Source organism: Cyprinodon variegatus, unplaced genomic scaffold, assembly GCF_000732505.1.
Source record: "Cyprinodon variegatus isolate N-32 unplaced genomic scaffold, C_variegatus-1.0 Scaffold1499, whole genome shotgun sequence".
In the NCBI taxonomy this organism is placed as follows: domain Eukaryota; kingdom Metazoa; phylum Chordata; class Actinopteri; order Cyprinodontiformes; family Cyprinodontidae; genus Cyprinodon; species Cyprinodon variegatus.
In genome coordinates, this window is record NW_015151952.1 from 33,732 (window position 1) to 52,580 (window position 18,849).

Genomic DNA, 18,849 nt, shown 5'->3' on the forward strand with positions numbered 1-18,849 from the left:
AAACCCAAATCAACTCACCCTTTAGCCTAGCATTTCTATGGGGCATTTTTTCTCACCCCCATTCTTCTAGAGGTGCTGCTGGCACCTCGTTTATGGCTCAGTTTAGAGCCGCGCCGGGGCCTACACAGCTCGTACTCCTGTGGGTGTGAGCGTCTGAGATGATGAAAAAAAAAGAAAAGAAAAAAAGTTGGTTGTGTTATCAGACTTTGTTTTCACTGGTTCCCTACACATTTTACAGATGACTGCGGTTTGTTTTTTGTCTGACTTGCCATGACCGAAATACTGCCAAACGGGCGAACTACAAAAACCCTTCTTTGGAACAATTTCCTCCACCTCTCATTGCTGCGACATCTTCATGTGCTGTGTGTTGTGGTTTGAGAGGGCGGCGCTTTGTGACGGCGTGCCTGGGTCCGCGATTGCGATTGGTTGGGAGTGACTAGCATAAACCTACATGATAGGCTACAATGAGAAGGAAGGAAAACTGCGTTTCTTTATCGAACTTTTGTCGACTCCCTTTTTTTCTATTGCGCCACACGTCTATCGATCGATATATATCGTTATTGAATTATCGCCCAGCCCTAACAGGAGGTGAAATGCAGCTCTAGACAAGCTGGGCATGTGGTGACGCCACGAGTACGCTTCAGTTCCAATTGACCCAGATTTATGCTGCGTGCTCCCGTTCTTCCCAAGCCCAAACTTTCCTGTGTTCTTCTCAAGAACATACTTGGCGAGGACATGAGTCCGTACTCGCGTTCTAGTGAATTGAGAAACTTTTTTGTGTTTTTCTTTGTCTGTCTATAGGATAACTTGAAAAGTTATGGATGGATTTTAATGACATTTTTAATCAGAGGTATCCCTTGAAGAGGTATGGAAGAGGTATGCTTTGGAACAATCCATTGCATTTTGGTGATGATCCAGGGGGTGATATCGGCATCGGAAGTCAGAGGTGTTTACTGAAGACAAAAAGTACAAAAAAAGGGAAAGTTTGTGGTTTGCTAGCAGGATTAATTAAACACTTCTGAACAGATTTTAAGACATTTTTTAACAGGTGTGCCTCTTGCTACGGAACAATTTGTTTTAATTTGGTAATGATCCAGATTAAGTCCAAGATTTAGCTATAGGTGCCATTCATCAACTTATGAATCTGTTTGCAAGTATTCTTTATATGTCATTACTGCCACCCTCTTTGCAAAGAGAACTGCGCACAGTCAGCAAACCCTGCAATAATAATTAAGTGATTTTATAAAATAAATAATCACGAGTAAAGCTATTAAACATGAATTGGTTACTAGGTTTGAAAAGAAATCAGCTTTTATATTTCATTTTCATTGTCAGTATTCAAACATCGGCTACTCTGGACGCACTGTTTCAGTGCCCGTTAATTTGTGTTTTTATACGTGGGAGTGTTTGTGTTGGTGGTGAGAAAAGTGCTGCTGCTGAATAACCTGATAAGTGCAGCTCCTGGTGAACATTGAGTGTTTTTTTTTTTTTTCAAAAGTATTTGTGCTGATTAAACATGTATCAATTGTATATTAGGGTTTTAGAGATTGGGGACATAACTCTATGAGACTGTTTGTGGACAGTTAAAGCTTAGTTCATGTTGTAGCTGTAAATTCTAATAAAAAAGAGATGAAAGTAGAGTCTGATGCAAAGATCTGACATATAGGTTCCAGACTAATGTTGCTCCCTGCCTCCTACTCTTACTCGCTGTCTCTCTCCTTTGCTGTGTCATAATATATGGTAGGCGGCTTCACTCGCCCACCTTTTGAGCACTTCATTGGTTTGTTACACAAACAGCTCCAGACAGTACTCATCTTTTTCTCTAATGCATGCGTGCATCATATTTTCGCCACTCTTCACTTTTCTCAATGCAACAGCGCAGAGTGCCAGATGCTTGCACAGTGATGGATGCTGTACGGAAAGACAGGCAGGATGAAAGGGTTTCACATGTCAGGGTATGTGGTTTCTTGATGTTTTTGTGTTGAAGAAGTGGACTGAGTGTATGAGAAAGGCGACAACTTTATTATAAGCAGACCCTCTGCTGAGAAATTATAAGTCATTTATGACTCTTAAGTATCTTCTGCTTCAAAGAGCGTCCAGTGTCTGCCTGTCGTCCAGCCTCCTAGAAGCAAACGGCTATTTCCTCTTCCCTCTATGCTTCTTGTATCTGTTTTGTCTCATTTGATGAGCTCAGCTGAGCACGTCTTCGTCTTTTTCATCTTCTTTTTCATAGTGAGGCGTGTCCCGTTGGAACGGGAAAACTGGATTGACTCATCTGCATTGTCAGTGTCAGAGTGGTTGCGGATCGCCCGGTCATGTTTGGGCCAATAAGCCGTCAGGATTGCAGGAGTTCCCTGCTCTGCTTTGGCTGTTGGAATGGCCAAATGGTGGGCTTACTGCTTTTTGGCATGCTGCCCGGTCCCTATAAAACAGCAATGCTCTAAAGACTTTGCTTGTGATATTGTTCTGATTTGGAGTCATGTTTTTCACACTATACCGTTTATTTGCATGCAATTTATGATGTGAGAAACCCAAAGGAATTGAACTTCACTGCATGCAGTGCAAATCGCTGCCATTAAGCTTATAGTGCATGGTGTTGTGTTTCTCAAGAAGCCATCTGCACAGAGCAGGAGATGCTGTTGTCTGGTAGTGAGCACTCACGGGTCACTCATTTAACTTGTAAAACCACAAGATCCCATTTCAAATGCTGTATATGAATGAGTGTTCAGTTTGCATGGTTGTCATGCAGCTCAGCAGGTACATTAAAGTGAAAGGTTAAGCTTTTGTCTGCGTTTGTTTCTATAGGGCAGAGTAGAGCTCTTCAATGTGTTTGTATTTTTAGTGCATCATTCAGATTGTGCTTTCATTTTTTAATCTATACATGTTTAGGTAAAAAACTCCTGACTCTAAATGTTGGGTTTGAAGTCGGCCGTCAGTATTATGTGTGATGGAGGAATTGGATGCAAAGCAAAATGAAGCTGCAGAATCAGCAGCTGTCTGCAGTTTGCGTCAAGGTTATTATCATTAACTAAAATTGACGAAATGTTGGAAACAAAATAAAAAAAAAAAAAGAAAAATTCAATAACTGAAATCAATATGAAACTTGGACCTTGCGCAAAAAAAAACAACAACAAAAAACTGAAACTGTATAGGATTTTACAAAATGACTGAATTTGAAGGGAGAGTGTTTTTGTTTTTATGTTGGGTCTAGTTTCTGGTTTATGTCTACACTTTTTTTTTTTTTTTTGCTAGACCAGATTATGCCAGCAGGTGGCAGGTATGGGAGGCAGGTCATTTGTGGTGTTGCAGGGCTCTGTTCTTATCAGGGATTCTATTTCTTTCTTTATGATTTTTATTTTTTCTAAGTCTTACTCCTAGTTTGCAAGTCATATTGGATTAAAAAAAAAACTAAAAAAATTTGATACTAATAAAAACTAAACTTAAAATAAACATTTTGAAAAAATTAAAACGAAACAAAACTAGATAATACAAAAAAGGAATTGAAACTAAAATAAAATATAAAACCAAAGTCCAAATTGAATAAAAATCCATTAAAATTTCAAAACCATTTAAACCATTGCTCTGTTCAGAGATGAGACACCCTAGTGATTTAAAGAATCTGTTGGTCAGCAGAACCTGATATGGACACTGTTATTAACCATGCAGAACAATGTTTTATTTAAAACATCAAATGTAACAATAGGCATGGAGTTCTGCTCCTTATATTCATTCTTTGTTTTCAACCAAAACCACAACAAAGTTTTTTTTGTTCAGTCTTGGATAATTTTATCAAAGCAGATGTTTTTAGTGAAGCGACTTCCATCAATATAGTTGCATTTATTTTGAAGGGATTCTAAAAAAGCCAAAACATGAAACCACTTATGTTTAATAAACATTAGTTTAGTAGATTTATAAATGGATTTATCTACATTTCCAGTTTGTCATCATGCTTCTGCACTAACTGGATTTCTATTGAGGCTTTTCATACCCATCTTTACCAAAGCTGCCAGCGATTTATTTTCACATCAGTAGAAAACTGTTTAAAATGCGAAACATTGTCTTTTCCTTTGAAGCACAGAGGATCCTAATAATCGTTTCTTTATTGATATTTGTGGATGGGGCGTGGCACCCTGCTGCTGAAAGCATTTGTTGGCCATGGGTCAGGTTAACTTAACAATCAGGACTAGGATTTGAAATGCAAACACTTCTCCCTCCCAGCCTGCAGACTGTTTCACTCTAATGAAGACTGTTTTTTTTTTCTTCTTCTCATTCCTATAACGTGTTGCAGAAATTACAAAGTTACTTGTCCTCCTCATTTGGGGGTGTTATTTATAAAGTTATTCTTTTCTCAATTTAAAACTGTACTTTGAGCAGTTTTTTTTTTTTGTTTTGTGTTTCTTTGTTAACAGTTGTAACTTTAGTTTGGTGAATTTTGAAGTGCTTGTAATAATCCATGTATTGGATCTGGAATATTAATCAGGTATTTATCGGATTAATCTTGATTAAGCGATTATTGAAATAATCATCAACTAATTTAATAACGTATAAATCATTAACTGGAGTATAGAGACACTAAATCAGGACTTTAGCTGACAAAGCGACCATCTTGGAGCAGTAATTATACCAAAATTATTAAAAGAATATGTAAACATTTTACATTTAAGATAAAAATAACTTTTTCCATCTGTCAGTATGCTCTATCCAGAACTCATCGAGTGGAAAAGCTTTAGTTTCACCTGATTTAGTTTCATAAAATGTCTTCTTTAAGGAACCTTTTGCTATCCGATTATGAATCAATTAATCAGAAAAAAGAATAGACAGAATAATCGATTTGCAAAATAATTGTTAGTTACAGCCATAATCTGGAACAATTTTTTTTTTTTTCACTACACCTGTTTTTCCTTATATGAATTGCATTGGTTTCATAAAAGGTGCTTGGATCACCTTAAGGTCACAGCAGCCACGTTATCAGACATTGTTTGTCTGGTCCAAAATCTACTCCAGATGTTATTTTTTTTCATTTGTGTTTTATGTCTGTCTTCTTAGTCTGTTGCTCTCATCTTTGGAGAAACTGCAGCTAAAGCCAGAGAATGTGGAGTCTCTCTCTGTGCAGTCACTTGATTCCCTTTCGGTTTAGTCACCAGTCATTAGCATTCCTCCTGCGTTCCTATTGGCTAATAGAAACGGATTGCAGCCTATGGTTAATTTTGTAATCAAGAGGGAAAAATGCAGCATGACTAAACCTGAGCAAATGCCTTGAGACGAAAAAACCCAACCACTATGTGATTCATATATGTTCCAACATTTTAGAACATTAATGTTGGTGCCAAGTTTTTTTCTAGCGTAGGGTCCTGACTTCACTGCCTCTGTTAACTTGCATGGATACGTTTTAACAGCTGCTTGTGGGACAAACAGGAACACTTTACTACGGCGTGTCCTTTAGGGCGTGCTTGCAGACGCATGCTCGATATCTGTAATAAAGCTGCTGTCCCTCTGCTGAGCCGACAGTCACAGGTGTTGCCTGGTTATAAGACGGCATCTTAATAGGTCAAATACCCCCACAGCCACTCCTATATGACTGATTGCAGTTCTGTTCTAATGCATAGAACTCACTTGGCCTCAGGATCGGAAATAAAAGCTTATGCATAGTTTCAAAAATTAAAAAATTGCACCCGCTTATAATCTAGTAGTCCCAGTCGACCTAATTATAAATAATAAAATAGAAGACATTATCTCTGAATTGAGATATCACTGTGCATACAGCACACAGAAACATGTCATTACATAGAAGGTAAACTTCTTTATAGTGTGGAATGTTAGAAAAGGTTGATTTAGTAATATTACCTAAACAGAATACTGGTCAACAACAACAGGTATGAGAACAACCAACCATGTATTATTAACCAGGAGGTTAATAAATGTAGTATAGAAAAGGAGTGTTTCTATCAGCTGGCTCGTATCTAAGATTATTAGAGGCAGACTGATATAATCTGCTATTCGAATTTTTGGCTGATGTTGGACCGATTTCCAGTTTCAATATTTAATAAGGACATCCTTAAATTGGCCAGTTATGAAATATTTATTACTATGTTGTATTTTGGTGGCATTATCACAGTTTTCAGCCTTGAAATGTAACTTTAGACTTGTAATGAATTATGAAAACAACATGCAGTATGATTGCTAAATATCATTATGGTCATTTTCTTGATTGTTGCCATATTATAAACTAATTTTTAGATATAAAATACATAAATTTAAATGATTTGTAGTTAAAAAAGGCTGTCCGGATGTAATAACTAAACTATGTACAGTTGTAGGTTTTGCATGCAGTTTAATACGGCCAGTCAAGTCTTTTCCTCTATGGGGGGCTGTTTCTATAGTGTGTTTGTTTGCTTTTGATTGACTTTACACTCATTTTCTTTTGACTATTTTTAAAAAGAAAGGAATTTACTGATCTGGGTTTTTTAAAACTGATTTCCAGCTGTCTTTTGAGGTCTGACCTGCTGAGTTTCCAATGTAGGCTCTAACGAAACAGGATCAAATGTGTAAATGAAAAGTAAAACATTTTGCCCTGTTGATTATTTAGGAGCTGATTCTGATTTTCTACTGATCGATTAGTGCTGTAGATCCTGTTTATTTTATTGGGGTTTCTCAGTGACCTGCAAGGCCTTCTTTACCTTTTCAAGCTTTTGCTTTAGGTATTGTTTTTGCAGACAGAGTTTCACTTTATGCAGACTTATTGTTGGTGTTCTTCTCCTTATATATTAGCCTCATTTTAATTTCTACTTGTGTTTCAGGCTGAGTCTGGATATGGTTCAGAAACCAGTTTGAGGCGTCATGGTTCCATGTTGTCTCTCACCTCAGCTGCCAGTGCCTTGTCTTCCGCATCCACGTCCTCCTTCAAGGTAAAAGTAATAATTTCAGACCAAGTGTTGTATTTTCAAGATTTGACTTTGATTTGACAATTGTTGTTTTACTTCTGTGTTTTCCTCTCTTTGCTCAGAAGGGCCACAGGCTTCGTGAGAAGCTGGCAGAAATGGAAACCTTCCGGGACATTCTGTGCCGACAGGTGGACACCCTTCAGAAGTATTTTGACTCCTGTGCAGATGCAGTTTCCAAAGATGAATTTCAGAGAGACAGAGGTAATATGTGGCTTCAGAAGGCCGTAAAAAAATTTTGATCAAAAGCCCTTCTTTATGAAGATAACATTTCAGTACTGCACATCTGCGTTCGACCTTTAGCTTTACAGGAAAAGAAAAGCATTTATTGATGGCAGCTTCCTACTGGTTTAATGCAGCATTAGAGATGAAGAGTGGCTGGAATGGTTCACTGAGAGAAGAAAATCGATATCTGCTTACAGGACGTTTTGTGGTTTGTGTGATCTCTGAGGCAGCACCTTTTTATGATCTTCAGAATTCCTTTTTATATTAGGCCTACAGGGTTTTAGCCTAACATCTGTGTGAAAAACACACATCTGTTCCCAAAACAGCTGAGAAATAGTGTATACTCTGAAAAGATAAAACAATCATACAAAGCTTAAACAAAAGCTTTTTCTTATCACTTGTAGAGGAGGATGAAGATGAGTTTCTTACACCTACTAGACCAGATGGTGAACACAACCACAACAACAATGGCAGCAAAGAGAAACGTGAGTCTGCATGCATTTAAATGAAGAACGCAGTCGTTCTAAGCAACTAAATCCTATTCTTTTCAGTGTAATTATTGGATTAAAGTTGAAGTTTAAAATCATTTTCCTTCTTTCTCTTTCGTCCAGTGTTTTCTCCCGCCAGTCCCAAAGGTATCAATGGGATAGACTTTAAAGGAGAAGCCATCACCTTTAAGGCCACCACAGCTGGCATCCTCTCCACTCTGTCCCACTGTATCGAGCTGATGGTTAAACGAGAAGACAGCTGGCAGAAAAGGCTGGACAAGGTATGGCACTGTTAGAGACTCCTGAGAAACTGAGCCTCATTATCATGAGTATGTCATGCATCAACTTCCTGACTGGGTGCATTGATGCCTACTGGGGAGTGAACCTGATATATTTCTTTGATGTTTGGGCAGCAGGGAAGATTATGCTCAAATTTATTTGAGCATAATCTTAATTTGTTTTAAGTCTAAAGGTTTGAGAATTTAATAACAAAAACCTGACTAGAGGTATAGAAATAATGAAATGATGGATTAAGCAAATCAACGCATATCCTTGAGGAAAAACTGATTTTTGTATCCTAAACTTCATGGTGTTAAACTGACAGATCATAGGGTTGGACAAAGGGGTCAGATCTTATATCATCGACATGGTTTAATTCTGATATGGATATAAGTAACATGAAAGACTCAGAATGACCCCAACAGATGCCTGTAGAAACTTCTGAAATTTATTTTGTCACATTTATGAAGATCTTCCAAAAAATGCATCTGTTTTTATTTGGAGCTACAAGCTGAACCGATTAAATGAACATATAACAGCTGATTATCTCCCTTCTTGTATTTCTCTCCAAGAGTTCTCACCTCTTTCAAAGCTTCTGTTAATGCCTCTTTTATTCAGTTGTTATTTTGACGGACTTTTATATGTTTAAGTAGACAAGCACACCCAACCGTTATTAAAGATTAGGAAGACGACTACTAAATGGCTCTAAAAATGCAAACTAAAGGTCTCAGTCAATCTTGAAACATCTAGCTTTTGATAAACTCTCATTGATACTCTAAGCACAGGTATTTATTTTCAAAAATCCTCCTGTTAAGGTTTCTCTTTCTCTCTCTCACTCATGCCATAGCCCCCCCCCCACTATAGTCTTTACCTATCTTTTTATATTTGTTAATAAAAAATTGGTTTATTACAGATTTCCCACTTTAGTAAGACAAAACAGATCCCAGCCTTATTTTGTACCTGGGTGCAGCAACCACAAACAAAAACTTTGACAGCAACAACCAGGTCAGGTAAAACAAAATAATAAAATTCACACATCTCATTATGCTACATGAAGGCTCCCTATCAGAGGTGACAAACTGGTGCTCTCCTTTTATTCGAAAGCTGTGCTCAGCTCTTCTATTCTGACTATAGCTTTAAGCTATGGGACCAGCTCTTTAGAACTTGTTGTTTGGATGTTTGGTCACCTTATCATGGCCACTAATTTTGTTTCTTAAACTCACCCTATTGGAGCTTAGCGTACTGCTAATCACAGCTTGCAGGCACTGTGTTGATGCTCACATAGCCAATATGTTGGAAACGCTGTAATCACAGGCTGTCACATATATTAAAGCACCAGAAATGCATTTAAAATTCATATAATCTTTATTATAAATAAATAAATTGATATCATGATATTAAATAATTGTCCAGACCTAACAGATCAATTCACAGTAGAGAGTATTTTGTGAATTGGAAAAAAAGGTCTACTTGGTGTTTTATTAAGTTTTTCAAAAAGGAATCTGAAAAGTGTGGCATACCCCTGAGCTTGAAAGTTGTAGTATTACTGTTTTGCTGGGATCACTGATGCATCTCTGTTTTGTTAAATTGTTGGCACCTTTACACATCTACAGGCTGTATTGTTTTTGCACATTCTTCTTTACAAAATCAAAAAACTCACTTTGGATTAAGTCTGCACATTGACTGAGCTAACTTAACACACAGATATAGTTTAAACTAAACTTGCTCTGACCAAATTATTGGGCTCATCGTCCTGCTGGAAGGTATAACTCTACTTCCCTCTGTGTCTAACAGCCCATAGATGTTGTTACCATACATATGTAGGGCCATACATCTTCCCAGCGGTTCTGATTTAAAATATTCTGTCCCTGCTGAAGAAAAGCATCCCCACAGCATGATACTTCCATCGCCATGTGTCACTGGGGGAAATATGCGCAGTGTGCAGTGTTCCTTTTTTACCATGCATAGTTTTTACCTGAACGCCTTCATCTACATGATTGGTGACTCCTACTCGTCATTCTGTCATCAAGACCATACTTGTAGAGTGTGTGACTAATCACTGTTCTATCAACCGACTTCCGATTCTCTGCAGCTTCTTCCCCAGCTTGTCTGTTTACCCGGACGGCCATGTCTTGGTCTTAAGGCTGCACCTAACCATTTTGCTAACTGATAAATTTGCTGATTATTTTGTATTTTTTGTTTTTACATTATTAATCCAATGGCAAAAAAATATTGCCTTTAAGAAGATTTTATATGGAATTTATATCAATATATTTACTTTTCTGAGGGTCTTTCTCTTTCATTTAATGTCATGTGTAAGAGTCTGTGTACTCAAGTTACTGATCAATGGATTATTTCCATGATTGATTTATCACAATTAATTCGATTACCTTCTTCAGCCCTATTTGGTAGTTTTATTCTTCTGCCATAGTCTTTCAGTTTCACATTAAGTTCATTAGTGCTCTATGAGAGGTTTAAATCTATTGTTGTTTAATGTCCACCAATGAATCGCCCCTGATTTAATTTTGGATGATCAGTCAGTACTTACAAAGGAAACTGATCCTCTCCACTGATCGTATCTAAGTACACGAAGTTCTGAAAGTCAGCTGCTGTAAATGCTCTAAACTTTTGATTTATATTTAAGAACTGACCACTAGGCTGGAGTGGCGGCCTAGTGGTTAGGGCATAAGGCCTGAAATCCTGTGAGTTCGAAACCTACTCCCACAGACTGCCTCTCTGAGTCTCTGAGAAAGACCCTTAACCCCCGATTGCTCCCTGGGTGCTGCACAGTGGCAGCCCACTGCTCCCCAAAGGGGATGGGAATGCAGAGAGTTAATTTTTCCATTGTGAGATCAATAAAGTTCAATTTATTTTATTTATTATTTAGAAACATCTTTATGTGCAGTTAAAACCAATTTATTATTCTCTTTCAATGAAATAGGATTAAAATATGAAAGCTGTGTTGTCACCTTATAAAACCTGAAAGTACAAATTATTAATGGCCAAAGTACGAGACGGCAGGTCAGCCTTTTAAAAGATTGGTGATCTGCCAGGAATCTGCAATCATGTCAATGAACTGGGAACTTCGATCTTTGCTTTGTTTCTCATTCTTCTTAATACTGTTTTTTGTTTATCAAATAGTTAATTTCATCTTTATTTCACCAGTACTGAGAATAAATGACAAGTTGACCTATAAAAGTAGGCATGTTTTATGGAAATATTTGGAATAATGGGTCATTATCCTTTTTTTTCCAATTATTTACTTTGTTGGTCTCACAGTGAATCCAGGTGAAATTTGAGGCTGCAAAAAAATTGACAGAAATCAGTATTGGATGCAGTGAACCTGTTTTGTTTGTCATTTTTGTCTTTTCTCTGTGTGTTTCTTCAGCCGTTCATTGTCTTTTTTTTCCTTTCATGTTACAAAGTGTTTTGTTGTGCTTTTAGATTCTGTCAGATGATGGTTGGATCACCTGTTTTAAGCAGAAGCTATCCAGTTATGTGTTTTAGCACACATTAGTATTTTTTTATTAATGTTATAATGGTATAAGTATCTTATTGCTAAAATGACATATCCTAAAGCTTTTTTTTCTCTCTCTCTCCCCTTGTAATGCTATTTAAACTTGACTCTGTGCCTTTAAGTGTATGCTCTCTAGAGCTCACTGCCTGTCAAACCAGTTCCTACCCCCCCCCCCACCGTTTTAAAGGCGTGCCACCTAAAGCTACAACTCAAAAGCCGGGAAGTGTTTCGGCTGAACTACAGTCAGGTGAAACCAGCTCAAACATTCCTTCGGTTTAATGGCTTGATCGTATTCTGATTTGGGAGGGATTTAATTTACAAGAAGAATTTAAAAGCAAAAACCCAACTTGGACTCTGAGACGGCTTTTTAAAAAATGACCTCTTTGACTTCTTGGTGGAAACATTCAAAACAGCGGAGCACTGAGCTGCTCAAACATCAAACACAAAGATGGATACCTTTACAGACTTCCAACATTACAGTAGGTCTCTCCGTCTGTCTGAGCTGTAACAGGATCAGCTTTTGTTTGTTTTGTGGCAGGTTGTGTTTGTCTTTACTCGTTTTTGCACCCGGCTTGGTGACATTTTGTTCTCTAAAAGCTTATTTTTAAATGTATTCAAGTTTAGCTACCATTTTATTTTATGATCAATCTTTGCAACATAGGCAAAGCGTGCAGAGCTTAGTGCATTTTATTATTTTAGTTTATTACGCCTCGCAGAGATAACACACTCTCACACACCCTTACCTTTTCATTTTCATTTTAACTATTAATGAACAGCGGAGAAGCACTTGTTACCTTGTGTATTCGCTGTAGTGAATTCTCCCATGAAAGCTGTCGCTGTGTGAACACAGCCTAATATTGCAATGTTTGCTGAATTTGAGACACGCAGACCCTTATTTTCATCACCCTTGATCCCAGACTTATCTCTCTAATCTGAAGAAGTAAAGCAGAGTTAAAGATGGGAGTAGCAGCCACACCAAACATACTTTGTTACTCTGCTTGTGAGCAGGAGATGGAGAAGAGGAGGAGGGTAGAAGATGCTTACAAGTCTGCAATGAACGAACTGAAGAAGAAGTCCCACTATGGAGGCCCAGACTATGAGGTGAAGCTACATTGTTTGAGCTGAACTGGCGGTTAATTATTGATCCAGCGGCCATGTGCTATTTGTTTATCATTGTGGACCTTGCTTCGAGCCATACTCATGTTGTCCGCTGGTTACAGGAGGGGCCAAACAGTTTGATCAATGAGGATGAGTTCTTCGACGCGGTGGAGGCTGAGCTAGACCGGCAAGATAAAATAGAAGAACAGGTGGGATGCATAACTTCAGAGATGTGCAAGTTTGGCTACAGCAGAGCTTGTATGAACACTGAACAGAAACGCTGTTTCCTGCAGAGCCACTCTGAGAAAGTCAGGACGCCACGGCCAACTCCGGTTTCTCCTGCTGATGTCTTTTCTGCCATCGGTACTCACCGATTTGCCAACAAGGTAAGCAGGGTATCCGTTTGAATTTCTTAATTTACTCAGCCTAGTGTCAACAGATGGGAAAAACACTGATGTATTCTTCTCTTTATCGCACCAATTTATTGTAGTAATTCATTTTTAAAAGGAAACTAGTAATACAGAGATTCATTACACCCTGAGGTTCATATTGCATTTATTTTTGTACATTGTAATAATTATGGCTTATAGGTAATAAAAACTTTAATCTTTGTTGCTCAGAAATCTGGCAGATAAAAATGATTAAGCCACATGGATGCTTCTTAAGATGTCAGCTGTATGCAGAGTGCTTCAATTAAGCTTATTAGTGAAAGGGGAAAAAATGCACACACATCAGGTTCAACTGCAGCTTTGCATAAGTTGTAAAGTGCAGCTCACTTAATAGTTCAGGGGGAGATTCAGGAGGCCTGATGAGCAGCTGGAGTCACTGCTTCACAGCCTGGAAACACAAACATACCCAGGACATAGGAAACAGCTGTCTCCTAAACCAGAGACGACTAGCTGGACCATCTCTCAGGAGTCCCATTTAATATTAAAGTATCTTTTCTGTCTTACTTGGAAATCAAGCCCTAAAGTCCAAGATGATTTGCTTCAGTGTGAAGCTTTCATGCAGTAATAATTTAAGGAGCGATATTATCTGCAGCTGTTGGTCAGCTGTGTTTAATCCAATTCAGAGTCAGTTTGTGATTTCTAGCATGACTTGGATCTTGCCAACAGTACCATCAGGTTTAACTATCACTGTGCTCACAGATGATGTTTAGGTGGCTATTAAAGCAGCTTCCTTTAATTTATGCAAGAGGAACCCAGACCAAGTACCAGATGTGTACACAGACAGCTTATAGACGTCGGCTTTTTGTTTTTGTGTCACAAAAGTTTTTATTATTATCTCTTTATGTAAGCTTCAACTGTTTATCCGTAAGCCACCATCTAAGGGACCAAAGATGACAAAAATAGATCACTCTTAGTTTAATGCATCTATATGAATATCAGTTTCTGAAAAGTTACCAGAATAAGTTAAATTAAAGGTTCTATTAGAACACACTTTTATTTTCCTGTAAACCTGCCTCACACTAGACTTTGTTCTTCTCTTGATTCTAAATGTTACTTCCTACGCTTTTCCTCTTTGTTCTTTTCTCTTTGAAACATCTCTCTGCTGAACAGCCTGGTAGCTATTCCTCATCCGTATCCTCAGTTGAGCTATTCAGCGCCTCTGATGACGTTCACAGATTCAGCTTTCAGGTACTGCAGCCCAGGAAGCCATGAGAACCTTTAGGGTGATGCAGGAGCCCGCTGCTTTTTAAAGCATGAAGCTAGCATGAGAACGCTCTTTAACAACTCCATCCATGATGCTGTGGAAGTTGTTCCAAAGCTGCATGACTTGAATTTGGAGAAAACCTGTGTCGATTTCTTATCCTCACATCTTTTCTTGTTTTAAAGGCATGGGCATGCACCTGTGCAGATGTGGAATGCTGTTTTTAAAGCACTTTTTAGATGCGGAGGAATCCCCTCCAGCCAAAGCATTCAGTTGATTTGTATTTGGTTTCTGCTCCTTAAATTTCTGTTGCTCTGAGGCAAATGGTCTCCCTGTTGAATTCCTCTGTTGTTTGAAACGCAGGCTCCATGTATGCCGGCTAAAATGTTTTGAATCGGTTTATAAAGGTTTACATTTCCTGGTGAATTATGCCCAGATTTGAAGCCCAGCCCAAAATAGGCCAGTTATGTAAAATACTGTCTAACCTGAGTTTCTTGAATGTCTCTCCTTGTCTCAGGTGGAGGAGATGGTGCAGAATCATATGACTTATTCTCTTCAGGACATGGGTGGAGATGCCAACTGGCAGCTGGTAATAGAAGAAGGGGAGATGAAGGTGGGTAGAGAGGAGACAGCGGCCTGTGAATCATTTCCCTCGGCTCCAAGCTGTGACTTCCTAACATACAACCTTTTTTTACCTTACTGATAGAAGAATTCTCTAGAATAAGTGAACTACTCCTTAAAGTCTAATGGTTATGCAGCAAGGGAAAAAGTTATCTTCAAATGTCGGGACGCTTGGTGTCATTTTAGGCGTGGGTGGATTTAAAAGACTGTCCTGCTCTTTATGTTGCATAAATAGGTTTACAGGAGGGAAGTGGAGGAGAACGGCATCGTCCTGGATCCTCTCAAAGCCACTCACGCCGTCAAAGGCGTAACGGGACACGAGGTCTGCCACTACTTTTGGGACACAGCGGTCAGGAATGATTGGGAAAGTAAGTTCTCAGCGACAGGGAGGAGAACATCACTCCAACACTTGTTTGGCTTCTCTGGTTTCAATGTCGTGACCCGACTGACTGTGAGCTCTCCCACCCACAGCCACCATTGAAAACTTCAACGTTGTGGAAACACTTTCCGATAATGCCATCATTGTTTACCAAACGCACAAGGTAGGGTAGATTCAGTTTCAATTGGTGGATTTTTACTGAAATGATGTGCTGATTGGATGAGCAGATTTCTGCAGCTGTTTGTGTTTGCGTTGCAGAGAGTGTGGCCTGCTTCTCAGAGGGACGTTCTCTATCTGTCAGCCATCAGGAAGATTCTGGCAACAAACGAAAACGATCCCGACACATGGCTAGTGTGCAATTTCTCTGTCGACCATGACGGTGCTCCAGTAAGTGATAACAAAACACTGCTCGCCATAGCCAAGTTTCACAATTTCTCATACTAGTTTGTAGCATTTGTTTAGTTTTTAAAAAATTAAAAACTGCAACAATTTTTTTTAAAGAATATTAATTTCTTAAATTGATGATGTTGCTTTAATGTTCGCTTATTTTCTCTGGAATCCACTTTCTACAGAAGTGAGAATCAGTCAACCAGCAAGAATTTATGCTGTTTATTCTAATAATCAGCATAATGAAAACAATAATTTAAATCATTAGTAAAGTATCTCATTTTCAGAGATAATTTTGCAGCAAAAAAATGATGTAAAAGAGGAACAATTTTTAAAATAAAACTGTCTTTGATGTAACAAAAAGCAATCATTATTGAAAGCTATGTATAAGTTCACCACTGTTTGCCTCATTGCTGTTTAACAATATGTCTTAGTGGGTTTTGATTGTAGTTAGAGAAGTCCAATAGTTTTCCTCTCAGTATTCACAGGAGGCAGCTTGGTAGCTTTGGGAATGTTTGTATAAATGTGTTTTTTTGTTTTGCTTTCAGCCCACAAACCGGTGTGTCCGTGCCAAAATCAATGTGGCCATGATCTGCCAAACTCTGGTCAGCCCACCAGAGGGCGATAAAGAGATAAGCAGAGACAACATCCTCTGTAAGATCACATATGTTGCCAATGGTAGGTGCCTCTAGCAGCCATCTGGTTTTGATCCCATAATTACACAAAGAAAAAATAAAAAAGCTTCCTTTTTATGGTTTATCTGCTTTCCATTTTCCTCTGACTATCATAATGTGGTGCCGGTCCAGCTGGTTTGAGTCTTTGCATTAGAATAATACCTGAGTTTGAGGTTTGATAGTTATTTACAGACCCTGTAGTTAGACCCTGTTTCTACTACAAACACAATCCTTCAGGGCTTCACAGCTGGATTGATTCATTTAGTGTGCTTCTAAATAGCTTGTTAGCTTTCTACCATTTCATACATTTTTGCAATAAGCTCATGCTTTGACACATTTTAACTAAAGGTAAAGTAATCATTACTGGACAATATAAGAGCTTCACTTCAGAAGATAAAGTAAATGCAGCAGCTATGCTGTAGCTCTTGTAGATATTTATTTGGATTTAGATGAGCAATCAGTCCATAAACCTTTGGAGTTTCTCTCCAACTCTGGAATGGGTTTAATCTCACAGCCTTCTCAAGGCTGCAGTTATCTGTTATTTTGTACATTTTTTTCTACCACACTTTTTCCTGCCACTTAACTTTCCACCTGTATGTTTAGATACAACACTTTGAATCCACTGTTTTTTTTCTCATTGGTGTTTTTGCAAAATCTAGGTTTCTCTGAGAAACTTAAAGTTGGGATTGCATTACCCATCAACGTGTTTATTGCAGGAATGGACCACACGAGTTTCACTTCTAAGTCCTGAAACATGTGACCTTTTCAGCCATATTCTAGTTCTAAAATGCATCTTCTATCGCTTTATTATATATTGTTATTTTAAAATCAATTAACACAAGAACTAAGTACAACTGTGTCGTTGTGTAGGGAAGCGTCTTGCTGCTGTCTGGTCTGACAGTGTCAGTCACTTGTTTCCTAGATTTATTTTTTAAGAAAAAGGGCAGTTCTCTGTTTTCACTAGATGACATTCTACCCCATCGTCTTGAATTCGTTGTGAATTCCTAATAACTGGTCATATATGGAGGCAAACTGTGAAGCAAGCTGATGATTGTCTCCCGTCTTCCTGCAGTAAACCCTGGAGGCTGGGCTCCAGCTTCAGTCCTGAGAGCCGTAGCCAAGAGAGAGTATCCCAAGTTCCTCAAACGCTTCACCTCCTACGTTCAGGAAAAAACAGCTGGGAACCCCATTCTCTTCTGAACACTAAGAGGTAATCCGCATCAGAAACTCCCATTTATTTATGCTAGGATAAAAGACAAACAACAAATTGTAACCTTAAATTTATTTATTTTTTTTTTCACAGTTTTATTTCTCCTAATCCTGTCAGGCTTGTCCATCATAGATATGATGCTCTTCAATCAACAAACTGTCAGAAAGCACAAGGCTCCCCTTCTTTTTATTTACACAACAACTCCTAGCAGGACTGCATATGATCAGGACGTCCCGCAGGAAGATGAGGGCACTAACACCAATCCCTCATCCTACTGGCTGCTGCCGTCTGGTGGCCATGAAAGTGCATTTAAACTCAGTTCAAGAGTTTTTGAAAGATTATCAATTAGTTGTGCTTTTCTTTCTTCTTTTTTTGTAAATTGTTTTGTACATTTCTTATGATTCCCTCTATCTGGACGTTTTTTTGGGTGTGCTATAATCACTAGTATTACAGCTGCTTGTTCTGCTGCTGCTGCTAAAGGAAAGCACCACGGCAGAGGAGTGTGGATGCTCCCAGGAGCAGCGGCCCCCCTGTTCTTGCCTTGTCCTGTCCTTCTTTTGACAACTCTTTATTGTTCGATGGGGGGTCAGAGCCTACAGCTTTGAAATCTTTATATTTCTAAATTGTTATAAACTAGTTTTCAGAGAGCACATAGACACAATGTATTGTACAGAGAGTAACTTTTCAGTTAGTTTACCAACATGACAAATGTGAATTGACTGTTAAACGCTTGAATCTGATGACAGTAATGAGCTGAGGCGATGGGAGAGTGAGAGATTTTGATTATTAACTTTTCTTGGACCATTTTTAAAAAAAAAAAAAAAAAAGCTAAACTGATAAAGTGGAAGACTGGTCTGAGGAGGCTAAGTTATGATCAGCATGTTTGTCTTTAACCTTCAGCTCAGTGTTTCAGTCAGACATTTGCAAATAATTGCATCTGATGGAAGGATTCCTCTCTTTAATTGAGAGAGGATAAGATCCACTTAGTACGTCGTTTTTTTAAATAATTTGCAAGAGAGAAAATAAATAGCCATTTGTATACGTCAGGTTTAAAAATGGGATCTGCCTTTGTCCAACCGAAGGGAAACTGTTAGGTGTAAGGAAGTATATCAATCATACCTTTCGCTTTCAGTTGTGCAAAATTTACATTTCACACTACGGTGCAGCGGCATCCAGTCGTTTGACTGATAAATTAACCTCCCCCCCCAAAGAATGCCTTAGACACCAGGGTGAACCTTAAAACATTCAAGATTTCTCTACTTTACAGCCACCAGACGTGCATTTTTCAACACTGCATTGAAGCTGGGGGGAGTGGTGGGTCCACATTTCACGTCATCGTACCTCATGACTTTTTAGATTGTGTTTTAACGCCACCGAGCGTTG

The 18,849-nt window shown here is 38.5% G+C and overlaps 1 protein-coding gene across 3 annotated transcripts in view; it reads left to right on the forward strand.

Moving 5' to 3' along the window:
* Positions 1 to 18,293, forward strand: part of col4a3bp (collagen, type IV, alpha 3 (Goodpasture antigen) binding protein) — a 26,390-nt gene extending 8,097 nt beyond the window's left edge. Inside the window, exons 4-18 of one of the 3 annotated variants that reach the window (XM_015403441.1) lie at positions 6,798 to 6,905; positions 7,004 to 7,142; positions 7,568 to 7,648; positions 7,775 to 7,932; positions 12,456 to 12,548; positions 12,668 to 12,754; positions 12,839 to 12,931; positions 14,105 to 14,182; positions 14,713 to 14,808; positions 15,052 to 15,184; positions 15,288 to 15,358; positions 15,454 to 15,582; positions 16,131 to 16,260; positions 17,329 to 17,466; positions 17,560 to 18,293. In XM_015403441.1, the coding sequence (XP_015258927.1) occupies positions 6,798 to 6,905; positions 7,004 to 7,142; positions 7,568 to 7,648; positions 7,775 to 7,932; positions 12,456 to 12,548; positions 12,668 to 12,754; positions 12,839 to 12,931; positions 14,105 to 14,182; positions 14,713 to 14,808; positions 15,052 to 15,184; positions 15,288 to 15,358; positions 15,454 to 15,582; positions 16,131 to 16,260; positions 17,329 to 17,456 (1,524 nt within the window). In that variant the 3' untranslated portion in view covers positions 17,457 to 17,466; positions 17,560 to 18,293. The remainder of the gene's footprint in view (positions 1 to 6,797; positions 6,906 to 7,003; positions 7,143 to 7,567; positions 7,649 to 7,774; positions 7,933 to 12,455; positions 12,549 to 12,667; positions 12,755 to 12,838; positions 12,932 to 14,104; positions 14,183 to 14,712; positions 14,809 to 15,051; positions 15,185 to 15,287; positions 15,359 to 15,453; positions 15,583 to 16,130; positions 16,261 to 17,328; positions 17,467 to 17,559) is intronic. The other 2 variants (XM_015403442.1, XM_015403443.1) reach the window with 2 other exon arrangements.
* The last annotated feature ends 556 nt before the right edge of the window (positions 18,294 to 18,849 follow it).